Source organism: Macrobrachium rosenbergii, chromosome 6 (genome assembly GCF_040412425.1).
Source record: "Macrobrachium rosenbergii isolate ZJJX-2024 chromosome 6, ASM4041242v1, whole genome shotgun sequence".
NCBI lineage: Eukaryota > Metazoa > Arthropoda > Malacostraca > Decapoda > Palaemonidae > Macrobrachium > Macrobrachium rosenbergii.
The window spans coordinates 47,409,012-47,424,304 of NC_089746.1; the positions used below are offsets into that span (position 1 = coordinate 47,409,012).

Sequence of the window (15,293 nt, forward strand, 5' to 3'; positions counted from 1 at the left end):
CAAATAAATGCCGCAGAGTTGCCAACTAGAGAGAATCGGCAGAAGAATCCTCCGCTGATAAAAAAAGTTATCTTTTTGCGAGTTTAATTAAATTCATATCTGCGTGAAATGATTCTTCTTTCATTTTGTAAAGTCATTTCCATTTTTCATTCCGAAAACTAATTATTTTCATCAAACAGATATAGCATTTTGAAAAAACGTCCCCGCCAGCTACAAAGAGACTAAGGGTGTCTCTGCAGCAGGGAACGTGGAAATGAGCGCGTATTCCGCACGGAGATTAAAGTAATTGGGCGCTTCGTAATATCACTTTTGATTGCCTTGCTTGCACAATGCTGCCGTTTGTCTCTTAAGGCCGTGAGGTGATAATAAGGCTTTTCAAGGTATTCGTTGTTGATGATGAGAGTAAAATTAACAGACTGTAACTTTGTTCACTGGTCGTGCAACAAGTCCTCATATGAAATAGCATAAAAAATTAAGAAGTAATGGGTCGTGTAGGTAGCCATTTATTCTTAAAATTATTAACTGATGAAATTTTTCCAGCACTAAATAATCGCATAATAGGGCCATTCTACTCATTCTTTAAATTTGCCAAATTAGATGAGTTCCAGTAAAAATGAGTAGCTTTTGTAGTTGCAAATTTAGTAGTTATTACTGATATTATTTCAGTATTTTTAATAAAACAGATAAAAAAAGAAGGCAGAATTCACGTATGGACTTACTGAAGCGAAGATTTTTATTTATGAAAAGGATCCACAAACACTGGCTGGAGGAATTCTAACCAGGAAGAAAGGGTAGAAATAGAATGATACACTGAGTAGAAATAGAATCCCTTAGGACGCTTGTGTTGGCCTTATAAATAATGCCTGCTATGTATTTATTTATTATTGTTTATGGATGGGGCGGGGGGTAAAATGTTCTAAACAACAATGACTGCCCAAATCAAGATGGACCAATGTAAATTTAGGAAATACCTAATAAGGCAGGGAATGAGGGACTTATTATAACGGTGTAAGAGTACCTTTTAGAAAAGTAAGTACTACTGATTAGAACAACATAATTCCAGCAGTTCCATTGATTCAGTTATGTCTACCTATAGACAGGTGATATTTGTGTGGATTTAATTTTTCCTGTTAGTCTCATAATAAACTGATTTGTATAATTTTTTGATCTTCGGTGACTAGGCATTTAACTTTCAAGTATAACTTTCACTTTTTAAGAAGCGGGTCTCTCGCTTTCATCAAACAGCCTTGATAAAGATTCAGAATATGAAATCGTAGCAGTCCAGAAGTTTATAGGGTAATTAGTAGAGAAAATATTCAAAACGAGAGCGTTTCTCAATATACGTGCATACACGTTATGTGCCCTGAGCCGATGTTTTTGGCACATTTACTGGTGCATAAGGAAATACGTTTGAATGATTTATGTATGATGTATATTTGCATACTTTTGTATGTTAATTAATGATTTTATTTGGCTGAACTTACTAGGATTGGATGTTTGCGGCGCATTAGTTAATAAATTTCTATGCGTATATGTATATAGTATATATATATATATATATATATATATATATATATATATATATATATATATATATATATATGTATGTATGTATATTTATATGTGTATATATATACAGTATATATACTGTATATATATATTATATATATATATATATATATATATATATATATATATATATATATATATATATATATATATATATATATACCATATACTGTATATGTATGTATGTAAGTGTATATGTTCCATTTTTTACACAGAAATTTATTAACAAATGCTCCGCTTAACGAAGATCAAAAATTAAACCATCCAATTTACTATATAAATTATAGTAAGATAGATATACTTCCGCATATAGTCTTAGTAAGTGGTCTGGTATTCTTACGTCATAGTTTTATTATCCCCGATACCAGCCACAGAAAAGTCGCGCTGCCTGCTGCAAAAGAATGGTTTGGCTGGAAACGGCGATTTTTAATATTTTCAATATTTCCACGATGGACGGACCTCAGAGTTGGTGGCATTAATTAGGATATCTGGCTGCATGGATGTTGCCCCGGGCAATATTTTGTAACATTCCACATTTTTCTCTCAGCATTAAATCCATTGGTATTTTATATCCCCCCTGATTCTCTTCTCTGTGGATGTTTTGAAATTGGGATTTGTTTTATTCCTTTCAACTCCTTTTTATTTTATTCCGTTTTAGTTGTTTGCTTGGTTTATTTGTTTTACTTATACTGTAGATTTTTTTTCTACGTATTCTCAAGAAATGTCGAAGAATTGCTTACGAAATTTTGTTTCCCAAGAATTATTTTTCATATAAATCGGTAGGTTTTGCAATATGCCTCCGTGTGTCTACAAACCTCTCATAATTCACCTACACGAGCAGTAAGCGTTAATTATATTCTCAAAGGTAAACGTCTTTTACGTTTACATTTGAGAATATTATTTGATTAATGCTTTTTGTTCGTTTCGATGAATTATGAGAGGTTTGTAGACATATGGAGGCATACAAATATATACAAACTTGCAAAACCTACCGATTTATGTGAAAAATAATTCTTGCGAAACAAACTTTCGTAAGCAATTCTTCGACATTTCTTGAGAATACGTAGAAAAAAATCTACTGGTTCTCTCCTCAGTGGTCAGTCAGTTTAACTACAGAACTAAAGAGAAAAGTATTTTTTTTGTCATTATTATGACCTGCAAAAATACTTTCTTCCTACTCTCGTTGAAAATACTGCTTAAAACGAACGAGTGGGCTCCATCCGTATTCCTTTTTTGCCTCAGGTACATTTAGAAATAGACGCTCTTTAAAAAGCCAGTACCCTTAACCCTTAAACGGCACTTATTATATTTATTTATAAAGCCCACGTTACCTTGTAAACCTGTCTCGGTAACAATCTGTACTTCATTATCGGTAAACAGATTTATTTTACTTTTGGTGTATGTTATGGTTATGGACTGCCGTAAACGGTTGAATAAATGCATGAGGCAGGGTCTATTTTCCTTTCTTTTTCTTAGGAGGACAAAACTCATTACACGAATCTGCAGCGATTAGGAAGTGATGCACAGTCAGGAAAGGAACAGAAAAGGGAAAAATAATTCCCTTTTTCAGATTACCGATAATGGTTGGTCCCGTGGTAAATACAAGCTTATTTTAATCGGGCTGAGAAAAAAAAGCTGTTTGCGACAGTTATTGTGGTAAATATTGGTTGATATGAAATAACTAGATAATACACTGCCGTCTTATCTTAAAAAATACGCTGAAAATCGAATGAACAACACCTTCTCGAGTCATCCCTCTCAAAGAAGAGAAACTGAGAAACATGTATATACATATATATATATATATATATATATATATATATATATATATATATATATATATATATATATATATATATATATATATATACATACATACATACATATATATATATATATATATATATATATATATATATATATATATATATATATATATATATATATATATATATATATATATATATATATATATAAGCCATTTCATATTATAGATAGTAGCACCAGGTGGAAACTTACCAAGTCTCCATCACATTCTTATGTTAACTGCAAAACAAAAATATAATTTGTCAACATGCTTAAGACTTAAATAGATCTCATAGTTAAAACTCCTTAGTACCTGTCATTTTCGAGTTAACACTTGTAACTAACACATACTGACACACGTTCTCTCTCTCTCTCTCCTCAGGGCACGGAAAGGACTACGTCAACGTGGCACTGCGGGAGGGTGGAGTACTCGTGACCCTGGACATGGGTGGTGACCCTCTCAAGGTCACCGTAAGGCCAGATAAGGTCCGCTTCGACGATAACCAGTGGCACACTGTCACTGTCCATAGGACTGTCAAGGAGGTGAGTGTGATAACGTCACGTGTCATTCGGTTATATACGTGTGTGTTTCCTTGAAGTGAAACGTGATTACTCAGACATAAATAACATACATTAGATGGGTTGTATGGTCACACATGCTCACACAGGCAAATACGCATGCTCTCACATGCAAATGCAGATGCTCATGCATACAATTACGCATACGTGTGCGCACGCGTTGGTAGTTGTGGTAAAAAGTGACACCAATCATATATTGTACTACAGCTTGCATCATTCGAAAGTATAGATGACAGAATGTCCTACACTACACAGATACCCTTTGACTAGGCCTCGACTTCATGGCGGTAAACGCTTAAGGCCCCTAAATTCAGTGTCATTAGGAAGCCTTTGTGGTGCGGGGGTTGGGGGGGGAGGATGGTTCAGGTCTCCTCGGAGTTGTCAGTCCGAAAGAATTCTCTTAAACTGCCGGCTTAACATGGCTTTATCGACCAGATCTGCAGTCCGTCGGTTTCCGGTGAAATTTGTCGTTATTTTCACTATTTTTTTTTTTTTCTTCTCTGCTGTGTAAGGTGTGGGTTCTTATTTCTGAGGTGGGATAGTTTATTATGCAGTCAACTATATCGTTTGTGTTCATTTGTAGAGGTTAATTGTTTATTTTCATAATTCATTTTTTATTGTTCGCTAAATAGTTTATTTTCCTTTGTAAGCTATTCATTTGCCGCCTGTCGGGTTTATGATTATTGTATACCAGTTTATCTCTTTTTTTTCCCTTTATTCTTCAATGTTTATTCAGTTAATTCTTATCTTTCCACAAGAACCAAAAGTGTACTAGTGTGACAGTTCTATGTTTTGATCATATAGCTCACAATCAGAATTGCTGCGAAAGGAAGGTCCATATTCAGGTTACATGTTACTGTAATATTGACATATATATATATATATATATATATATATATATATATATATATATATATATATATATATATATATATATATATATATATATATATATATAATATACACACATATATATATATATATATATATATATATATGTGTGTGTGTATGTATATAAGCTTCTCTTGTACCAGAGAATCTCAACCTGTCTAGCAGAGGTTTTCCAAAGTTAAGTCACAAAGTAACAAACGTCACTCCTGTATGGTATAATGATACACATTGATTGTAATGCAGAAGAGTAACCGCTTATTGAATTAAATGTTTGCAGATTTGATTTATCCATTAGGATTGCATTTTGGTATTAATTTCATCTTGATTTCCAATCGTTCTGTCTTCAGTGACAGGTTAATTACTAATTAATAATGAGGGATAATTAGTGTACGGATCGATTATCAGATATTGTCTTCCCTGCTTGGTGAGGACGGGTTAAGAAAGCATATCTTGAGTGATGTTTCTAGATTTTAGAATCTCCCGTAGAAATTATATTTAGCGATGGAATCCGAAGTTTAGTGGGCCTCTACATGTTTTTCTTAAGTCGCATACGATTTACTTCAGTTATCTGATTTTCAACCCAGGCACTTAATTATTTTCAGTTGTTTTAAGGGCTGACAAAAGTATAGAAAGAAAGGCAACAATTGAGAGAGAGAGAGAGAGAGAAAAAACTGTACTTGTTGCAGGAGCAGAAATAAACACTTAATACAGAATGAAACTACGAAGAAGAAAAAAAGTAGCTCACGATTTTAACCTTGGTAAAGATTTTATAAGTATTAAAGATTATAGATTGTAAAGATTAGTTTATTCATTAAATAAACACTTGTAAACAAGAGACAGACTCCTGGATGTGTCTTGGCGAAAACAAAAAAAAGGAAGAAAGAAAGATAAACTTTGATCTCTTAGTCTAAGCTTTGCAGTTGCTCGCAGTTGCTTGTGCCCTCCCAAAGTGGGTCGTATGGTCAAAGACCCGGAGCTCTGGGGAGTTGATTAAGGGTGGGGCCTTCGGGGGACGAGACGGAGGGCTGGGGAAAGGGGAGGGCCTCCCTCGTTTTTGGCCAGGATCCCACTTGATTGGTCTTGGTGGCGGTCAAGGGGGTTCCCCTGATTCACGAAGGCGCCTTCTTCGCACTAAAAGTTAAGGCCGCACCCCTTTAAATGATCCGCCGAGGACCTCCTCAACGATTTCTCTCTCTCTCTCTCTCTCTCTCTCTCTCTCTCTCTCTCGTATCAGGATGGAGTGCCATCGTTTGGTTAAGATCAACCGCGTTAAAATGTTTCTTTGCTGCCACCTTTTTTTTTTATAAGCTCTTGAGTTTTATACGACGATTCTCTCTCTCTCTCTCTCTCTCTCTCTCTCTCTCTCTCTCTCTCTCTCTCTCTCTCTCGTTATTTTTTTCTCAGGAACAACGAACGCTGTTATAATGTTTTTAACATGTAGTGAACACACACATAAACATATATATATATATAAAACATTGTGCGCGCGCTCGCGCTGTCTTGTGTACAAGCTCCCTCGGCGCTCTTTACTGTTGCCAATAGTATGTTATAAATTATTTTCTCTTCCTAGTGCATTTCGGTTTAATTTAGACTAGATTATAATTGTTTTTTGACTTTCTCATGGGATATAAGCTAAGACGAACATTTTTTATTGATGAATGAAACAGCCCAGTTTATAAGAGTCACAGATAAATGAAATCATATTCTAAATAATTCTACATAATGTTTGATATACTATCAAAACATCATCAATAATACTTCTCAGCTTAATCGGTAGTCGGGGTCGCTGTTTTTCATCAAATGTATGCTAACTGATTTAATGAGTGATTCGCACATGTCTACTGGCTTAAACACTCTAATTTAATAACAATAATAATAATAATAATAATAATAATAATAATAATTATTATTATTATTATTATTATTAGTAGTAGTAGTAGTAGTAGTAGTAGTAGTAGTAGTAGTAGTAGTAGTAGTAGTAGTAGTAGTAGTAGTATAATAATAATAATAATAATAATAATAATAATAATAATAATAATAATAATAAATGTTCCAAAATCGACAATAAGAATACCAGGACAAATGTAATTTTAATGAGGAGAGCCAAACCCCTCAAATGACTCGAAATAAAAGACAGGAATGAGTGTTTTATACTTGGAGGAAAGAATGGTAAATAAGAGAGAGAGAGAGAAAAAAAACCCTGTCGTATCCCGTCCTAAAAATATCTCAATTGATGGAAATGAAAATCCGAGATGAATGGGGGAGTCTGGGCGGTGTGATGCGATTCACATCCTTGCATTTTCCAGCCCTGGAAACTGGCTCCGCGCTGGAAAACTGGACGGTATATTTCGAAGAGGGGCTCATTGAACACGTGCCAATCCCAACCTTCGCTCTTTAGGCTTCATTTTCTTTTTCTTTTTCTTTTCCTCCTGTCCCTCACTTGCCTTTTTTCCTTTCTCTGCTTCTTTTCCTTCTTCCTTCAGTTTTCGGACCCTTAGTATTTCGTCTTTCAGCCAAGAAGAAGAAGAAGAGGAGGAGGAGGCTGAAGAAATCGGATCATTTGATGCAAAAGAAGATTAAGTCCGGAAATGAGATGTCACCAGATGAATGAAAACGGGTGTTAATGTGGACGTTACTGGGCGCGCATGTGCTCGTTTGGTGCAGCCATACCAATGAATATTTTGTAAGATGATCTTGCCATCATTGTTATTGCTGTTAGTTGCTGTTCAGCGACCGAATTCTCATTACTTATTATTCTTTTATTACTGAGGGAATGCAGGGCTATTTTCGGCGTGCAAATATCACTTCGTGAATATTCTAATTAGACTTTTTAAGTCTGGAAATCCTCGAGAGTGATCCTGAATTCCGAGAGGCTAGGCGGATTTTTCGTGAATCTGGAAGCCGCCACCAGTGATTCTGTCGATTAAGGAGACAGCATTTAAATATGTAATTCTTTGTGAAGACCTCACGTTATATTCTAAAACCCGATGTGGATGGCCTTGGATGATAAGAATGAGAGCAGAGATCCACATAAAGCCTCATATCCCTTTTAGCGCCTCACCAGTCTTACCAGGTTAATCTAAACCAACAAACCGTCTCTTCTTTTAAGGATAAATTCTGTGCTCCTCTTAAGTGGCCCCGTAGCCCCCTTCAGGCTACCACTTCTCAGACAAACTAGGTAGAAATCAGCAACACATTTCACTTTGGCACTGTCTTCCTGCTAAGCAGGGACACGAGCTTGACCTCTTTTTACTAAAACCAAAAAGATCTCGAGAAAGCTTTAGGGTTTCAGGACTAAAAAAGAATGAAATATTGATTTCCGTGTTATATGTTAATGGTTTTAGGTTTCCAAATTATCGTTTGCAGCGAGACTAAATAATGAAGTAAATGATTAATTGACTGACTAGACTTCAAGATTACTCATGATTAGTTTATAGATCTCCAGGTCGATTTTGTTCACTGTACAGACCACGAACATATTTCTTAATGATGCTAAAGACCTCAGTTTTCTACTTAGTAGTAAATAACTTCAACAATTTTTATTCATTTAGACCATAAACAAATTTTCAGTCAGTGGTGATATTTCAGGACAAATCCTTAATAATTCTGATTTAAAATCTCTGTTAGTCTTGGAGAACTGGAGCAAAATTTAAATCATTTATGTTATTCATAGAGAATGATTCGTGTCTTTATAAATTCCTCACAGAGGTTTATAATTAGTCTTTCAGAGTTAGCGCAGGCTTTTGATTAATTTGAAAGTCCTCATAAAGATTGCTGCTAGATAAATAGGGAAAATGTACGATATATAAGAAATAGGGCGAATTAGTTATGGAGAGCTAAGTCATTAAAATATTAGTTTCATTTATAAATAAATGTAGTTCAAAATAATCCAGATGATTTCGATCTATGTCAAAATAACGCATGTGAGAACTGGCCTTAATTACTATTACTTTTTAAACTATTAGTTTTTAGCTTAAACAATTCAATGCATGCAAAGGCCGATGGGAATGTTAATTCAGCCCTTAGTTCGAAAAAAGTTCTGGCCCCCTTCATTAAAATTATAAAAATGAGGGGATACGTAAGCAGTAAGAGAAATCCAGAGTTTTGAAACAAAATTGTAAATTTTACAGACTTGAAACAAATTTCTGATAAGTTGTAAGATGCATGTTTTGTAATATTACTTGATATTATGGCAAATTCAATGTAAAAGTCAAACAATACACCAAATAGTTATCAACAATATCGTTGACTTTTGATGAATTCCCGATTTTAAAGCTGGCACATTTTTTCACTGTTTCGTAATGGACAGCGAACAGTTTCATATGAGGTCTTTAACCAGTGTGTCTTTCAAGTATCTTTTTCTCTGTTTTTGCTTATCGGAAATTCTCAGCCTTTGAGCCTTGTATGACATGCATTTCGACATACATTTTATTTTTTTTCATTTCAGAAAAACATCATCAGAAAAAGACTTAACAAACACACACCCTAAATCACGCCATTATAATCGAGAGCCATCCCTCATCATTCTTGAATGATTCCTCGTTTGAGATTTCACATTCAGATCAAATCTCGGACGAGTGGAAGAAATAAACTAAAGCAGACAGAATGGCAAACGTAGGGACAGAATCACACGATTAATATCGGGGAGGCGGAGTTTCTCCTCCCGACCTGATCCTAGGTTTGAGCTATATTGGGGTGCTCCCCAACTTCTCATAAAAGGTGTTAACATTTTTCTCCGCTCTCTTGACAAGGCATCAATAATTGAATTCCTCCTGAGGTTGGAAGTTTTACATTAGACGAGCCTCATTATTTTACAGCTCTCTCTCTCTCTCTCTCTCTCTCTCTCTCTCTCTCTCTCTCTCTCTCTCTCTCTCTCTCTCTCTCGGGCGCGCACATACACACACACACACACACACACACACACACACACACACACAAAACAATGAAGCAATATTGCTTGCGTCAGGAATTTCAGTGTATAAAAATGTACGTGGGAAAGTTTTATCATTTTTTTTACATATTTTTCAAGTGTTTTTTCGTAGCTTTAATTGCAGTATTTTGAGCTGTAAATTTGTGTAGGGTTAATGGTATCCAGTGATATTTGTTAACTTGATTATAATGATTGTTTCCTTGTCCGTTAATTAACGGAAACTGCACTTTTATGCGCGTTTTGGAAATTCTCTTGGTGGTTTTTTTTTTATCGTAGTTTCTCTTTTATAACATTTCTACAGCTCTCTCTTTTTCCCCACATTCGTCGACGTGCATAATTGTCCTGTAATTACTACGATTCATGCTAGGTACCCGGGACATAAACGTAATACAACTGGAAAGCGGTTTATCGTCTCAAAGTAAAATTATAAATGGAAATAGTTGAATTTTGCATCATGATCCTCTTCTAAGTATTGGCTTTTATTTAACTACCAGTAGTATATTATATTCTAAAACTTGGCGTTTACCTAGCTGCCATTGGCAAGTCTTATGACTGGGCTTTTACATAGTTGCCAGTGGCACATTTTACGGTCGATTTTACATAGCTGCCAATAGCAAATTCTGTGCTACTAATAGTAGATTCTGAGGCTGTCAGTTGCAAATTTTAGTATTGGATTTTACGCAGCTGCCAGTGAGAAATTCCAGAACTGGATCTGTGCATAGTTACCAGTGATAAATTCTTTGACTGGGCTTTCAATGGGAAATTCTAAGGCTTGATTTGGCATAGCTGCCATTGGCAAATCTTAAGACTGGGCATTTGTAGTTGCTTTTATGGTTGTAGATTGCAAATTCTAAGACTGGGCATTTATAATTGCTGATTAAAAATCCTGAGACTGAGCTTTTAAATAGCTGCCAATGGCTAACTCTGAGACTGAAATTTTGCGTAGTTCTCAAAGACAGATTCTAAGAATGGACTTTAGCTCGTTCCAAACGAAAAATACTAAGATAGGGCATTGCAAAGCAACGAATAATGATATATGACATAGGGCTTCACTCACTTAATGACGACAAATTCTGGAACAGGTCTTCTGCTTAGCTGCCGACAACAAATTAGAAGTTTGCTTAGCTGCCGACAACAAATTATAAGACAACAAATTGTAAGTCTGTTTAGCTGCCAACAACGTATTATAGGTCTAAGGTAGCACTCAGCTACACGCAATAAATTACATGTGTTGGTTTATACATGAATGCCCGTGGTAACTTTCACCGAACTGCCGTTGGCAAATTCCTTAGGCTCAATAAAAAATGCTAAAACTTAACTATAACAAATATTGAATAAAAAAGAAGAGACGTTTCACACGGTACATGCAAATTACTGCAGCGTTTCATTTATTCACAGAGCGTACAGTGGAGTGGAGTGCATTAGCTCCCGTGTATATTTTTGATGCACTTTACTAGCAAAGGCAAGAATAATTCCAGTCTGAGAACTTAATTTGATTATTATGCCGGTATTCTCTTGCATGTTGCAAGAACGAGGTCAGAGAAGTTATTTGATATTCCGAACAATTCTCTCTGTTGCTGTTCACACATATACATACATACACAGGCATATACATATGTATGATATATATATATATATATATATATATATATATATATATATATATATATATATATATATATATATATTATAAATATACATATACATATATATATGGATGTAAATCGCTCCATCCTTAATTCAGCAGATTGAAAATGGATGCATATATATGTATGTATATGTGTATATGTATATATATATATATATATATATATATATATGTGTGTGTGTGTGTGTGTGTGTGTGTGTGTATTCGACGTTCATGTAGAGCATTGGTTGCACGCCAAAGGGTTAATGATCTTTAACGGATTAATCGGGATTCGCTTTAATAGATGCGTTTCCTTGTCGTCATTAATCACAAGGGTAACTGGAAATCCCGGATTTATTTCTAATAAATTTCTCTGTTCCGTAAGGCCCTTTGGACCCGTTGCATTTATAAAATGTATTAATAAAATGTTCACGTGCGGAAAAAAACTTTCTAGTGCAATTTAGAGCTAAAATGTTTTAGTAAATAATAATAATAATTCTAGTAATAATAGAATAGTAATAATGATAGCAACAAAAATAGCAATAATAATCCAATATTAATATCAATATCAGCTGTAAGATAAGGTACACTAATAATAGTAGTTGTAGTATTAGTAGTAGTAGTAGTAACATCTGTATTTCAGGTAAGATTTCTCGAAATTGCAGTCAGAATTACAAAGTGTACGAAGTAATAAAAAGAACAAGTTGTCTGTGGTTCTGTAACAGTAAAGTCTAAATGCATCTTGCTTCTTTACTATATGAAATTCATTTGAAACAAGGTTAAATCCAGTACCTGAAGTGACCCTATTTGACCCGTTAAAAACAAAGTGACCCTATTTGACCCCCTATTAAACGCAATAATGGTGTTAATTAGTTTATCTTTGTTCTCTTTTTCTTCTAATTTAGGGGCGAAATACTTTAAAGATAAAGATTAATCCAAATTAAACTATTCATTTTCAGTATTGAATAAATGCAGTTATTATATGATTACTTATAATTTTACGGTAATTTTTCCCGTTCTCTTTGATGCCTCATTTAAACGGGTACCAAACATGACTATAACACATATCGAGATTTACATGACGCATCCCCGTACGGAGCTAGCGCCGTCAGTGCACCTCAAGCTGTGCACTGTAGGCATTACTTAAGGTTCTTTGCAGTGTCCCTACGTCCCTAGCTGCAACCCCTTTCATTCCTTTTACTGTACCTCCATTCATATGCTCTTCCATCTTACTTTTCACCCTCTCCTAGCAGTTGTTTCATAGTGCAACTGCGAGGTTTTCCTCCTGTTATACTTTTAAAACCTTTTTACGCTGTGTCCCTTTTAGCGCTGAATTACCTCATACGTCCCAGCGCTTGGCCTTTGGCCTAAATTATATATTTCATTCCATTTAACATTATATTTCATGTATCCGTTGCGAGATCTGTATAGGCAGATTATAGGAATTTCTCATATAAAACTAAACGGGAACAACCAAACATTCCAGTAGCATACAAAACCCTGTGGGAATGCCTCGTATGAATTGTGGGAGGGGGTTGGATGTTGGGGCGGGGAGGAGGGGCCGTTATTCGGCACCCTGTCCTAACTACACGGCAGCTCCTTCCTTTTGTTTTCCCTCTCCTTGCTGCCGGCTAACCGATACACAGAACTGTATGTGGCTTATAAGGACCAGCTTGAGCAATTGTTCCCATTTGTAAGGGGGCATTGTTCCCCTCCGCTTACCTCGCGAAGCTGAAACAAAAATCATCATCCCGTCTGCTCATTAATGCAGTCCTTAAGTCTAAGGTCGAAAGATTTCCTCTCTCTCTCTCTCTCTCTCTCTCTCTCTCTCTCTCTCTCTCTCTCTCTCTCTCTCTCTCTCTAACACAAACACACTGACACACACGGTATAAATAAATATAAAAACTTCACTCAGAGTAGATGCATTTTGTGAATGGGATAGAACAAAACCAGTTTCTCGAATGAAGTAGATAAGTATACTTGACCAGTGAGCAGGGAAAAAAATGGAGTCGAAATTGTTGGTCTAACCAATTTGCTGTTTGAATGAACTCTTCGTCTCTACTACTATGAACATTGAATACTATATTATTATTATTATTATTATTATTATTATTATTATTATTATTATTATTATTATTATTAAAAACCAGACATAGAGTCAAAGATTTCAAACTCAGAGAGCTGGTGAACATTTTTACGTAAACTCTAAATTATTACATAGTAACTGGTAACTCGTGAAGAAATACTCATAAAGTGGTAATAACCATAAATATTTCATCTGAATGAATGTTGAACAGAGTTTGCCATCTAACTACTGATTAATAAAGCGATCTTAATTTAAGGACCTGTCTAAGAAAGTTTAAATGTGCATGGTCATTAAAAAATGCCCAGCTTCAGAATATTCTGACCTCACTTGAACGTTGCTTAAGATCATTAAGATACGAAAAAAATAACTAGAATATGAACGTATCAGTAACTATGTCAAACGATGCGCTGTAATGCGCCCTTTATCCGCCGTAATTAAAGGTACTGTAGTTCCTGTACCGCCTCGATCCATCATATAACATTATTCTACAGAGGTGCTTCATAATGAAAGGTTTCGGCAGCCAACTTCCGGACGGAATATATAGCAATTAATGCTCATCGCTTTAGGGACCGCTTTTAATCTCATAATAATTACAGCGTGCGCTTTGCGACCGGAAATTAATTACAGTCCCGACCCCGTTGTTTATTGCGTAATTCGACGCACGCAGACGCACGCGGAGAAGCTGCACGTACGTACAACCACCCACGCATGTGCGCGCGCAAGGAGCGTATAAACATAAATATATCTGTACTTGTAGCCTATTTCGGGTCGACCGGTTCCCTAATGATCGTCCTATAATTAATATCATCCAGCCTTTGGTCGAGAAGTCGTCGAATGCTTTTGGTTTTATCGCCCGAGTGGGAAAAGTTAAGGCTGCGTTCAAAAGGAAGTCGGAAGCTTTTCGGAATTCCGCCTATTGAACGTTGCCTCTCCCAACACAGTTCTAGAAATCTTGAGAGAATGACGTTATATATCCATACGAGACGTCGGAGAAATTCTTCAGCGATTCAAAGCACTGCTTCGTAGTTTCAGAATTCTGACTTAATTATAAAATAGTTAGTTGGATGATAAAAGTACATATTACATACGTTGGTAAACATAACTTTACTGGTTAAGTAAAAATGTAGGCCCATATGCAAGTGCATATTTTTTTTTATCTACTCTAACAAAACTACGAATTAAAACGTGAATAATGAATAATGATAAAGTAGATGGAGGTGTCACTGCTATCATCATTTACATCTACAACAGCCATGATGATGATGGAATATGAATATCATATATAATGTAATGTACAAATAATCCAGTTGTAGTACAACCTTCAAAGGAATAATGTTTACCTTTTTCAACGTGTGGGATGTAACAGAAACAGCTACCCGGCTTAGAGAAAGTGTGAGCACGAGGTAAAGAAAGTAAATAAAGTACATTAGAAGGAAAACAAGTAAGGCATACCCACTAAGAATGGGAAAGAACAGGTGAACATTAGGTTTTTTCAGCTTCCATAACTTTTGCTATTGTCACGCCAAAATATGATGTAAATCAGTACTTCTTGTTAAGGAGGCTCTTTTGATGACCACGAATTGTCTTTTATTGTTAATGTTGTTATGTTGTTTTCTTTTTTCAAAGCACTTCTCACAGTTCATTGTTGTCATTTGTTCGGTTTCTTTTGCCAGGTTTTTTTTCTATGAATTATGGGAAGGTAGACACAAGTATCAGATCATAACTATATATATATATATATATATATATATATATATATATATATATATATATATATATATATATATATATATATGTGTATATAT

General features: G+C 35.2%; 1 protein-coding gene across 4 annotated transcripts in view; it reads left to right on the plus strand.

Annotated features, from left to right (window-relative positions):
* The window catches only part of Nrx-1 (Neurexin 1), a 479,218-nt gene that overhangs the window by 406,689 nt on the left and 57,236 nt on the right, over positions 1–15,293 (plus strand). For all 4 annotated transcript variants that reach the window (XM_067105690.1, XM_067105692.1, XM_067105691.1 and 1 more), the window contains exon 4: positions 3,758–3,918. In XM_067105690.1, the coding sequence (XP_066961791.1) occupies positions 3,758–3,918 (161 nt within the window). The remainder of the gene's footprint in view (positions 1–3,757; positions 3,919–15,293) is intronic.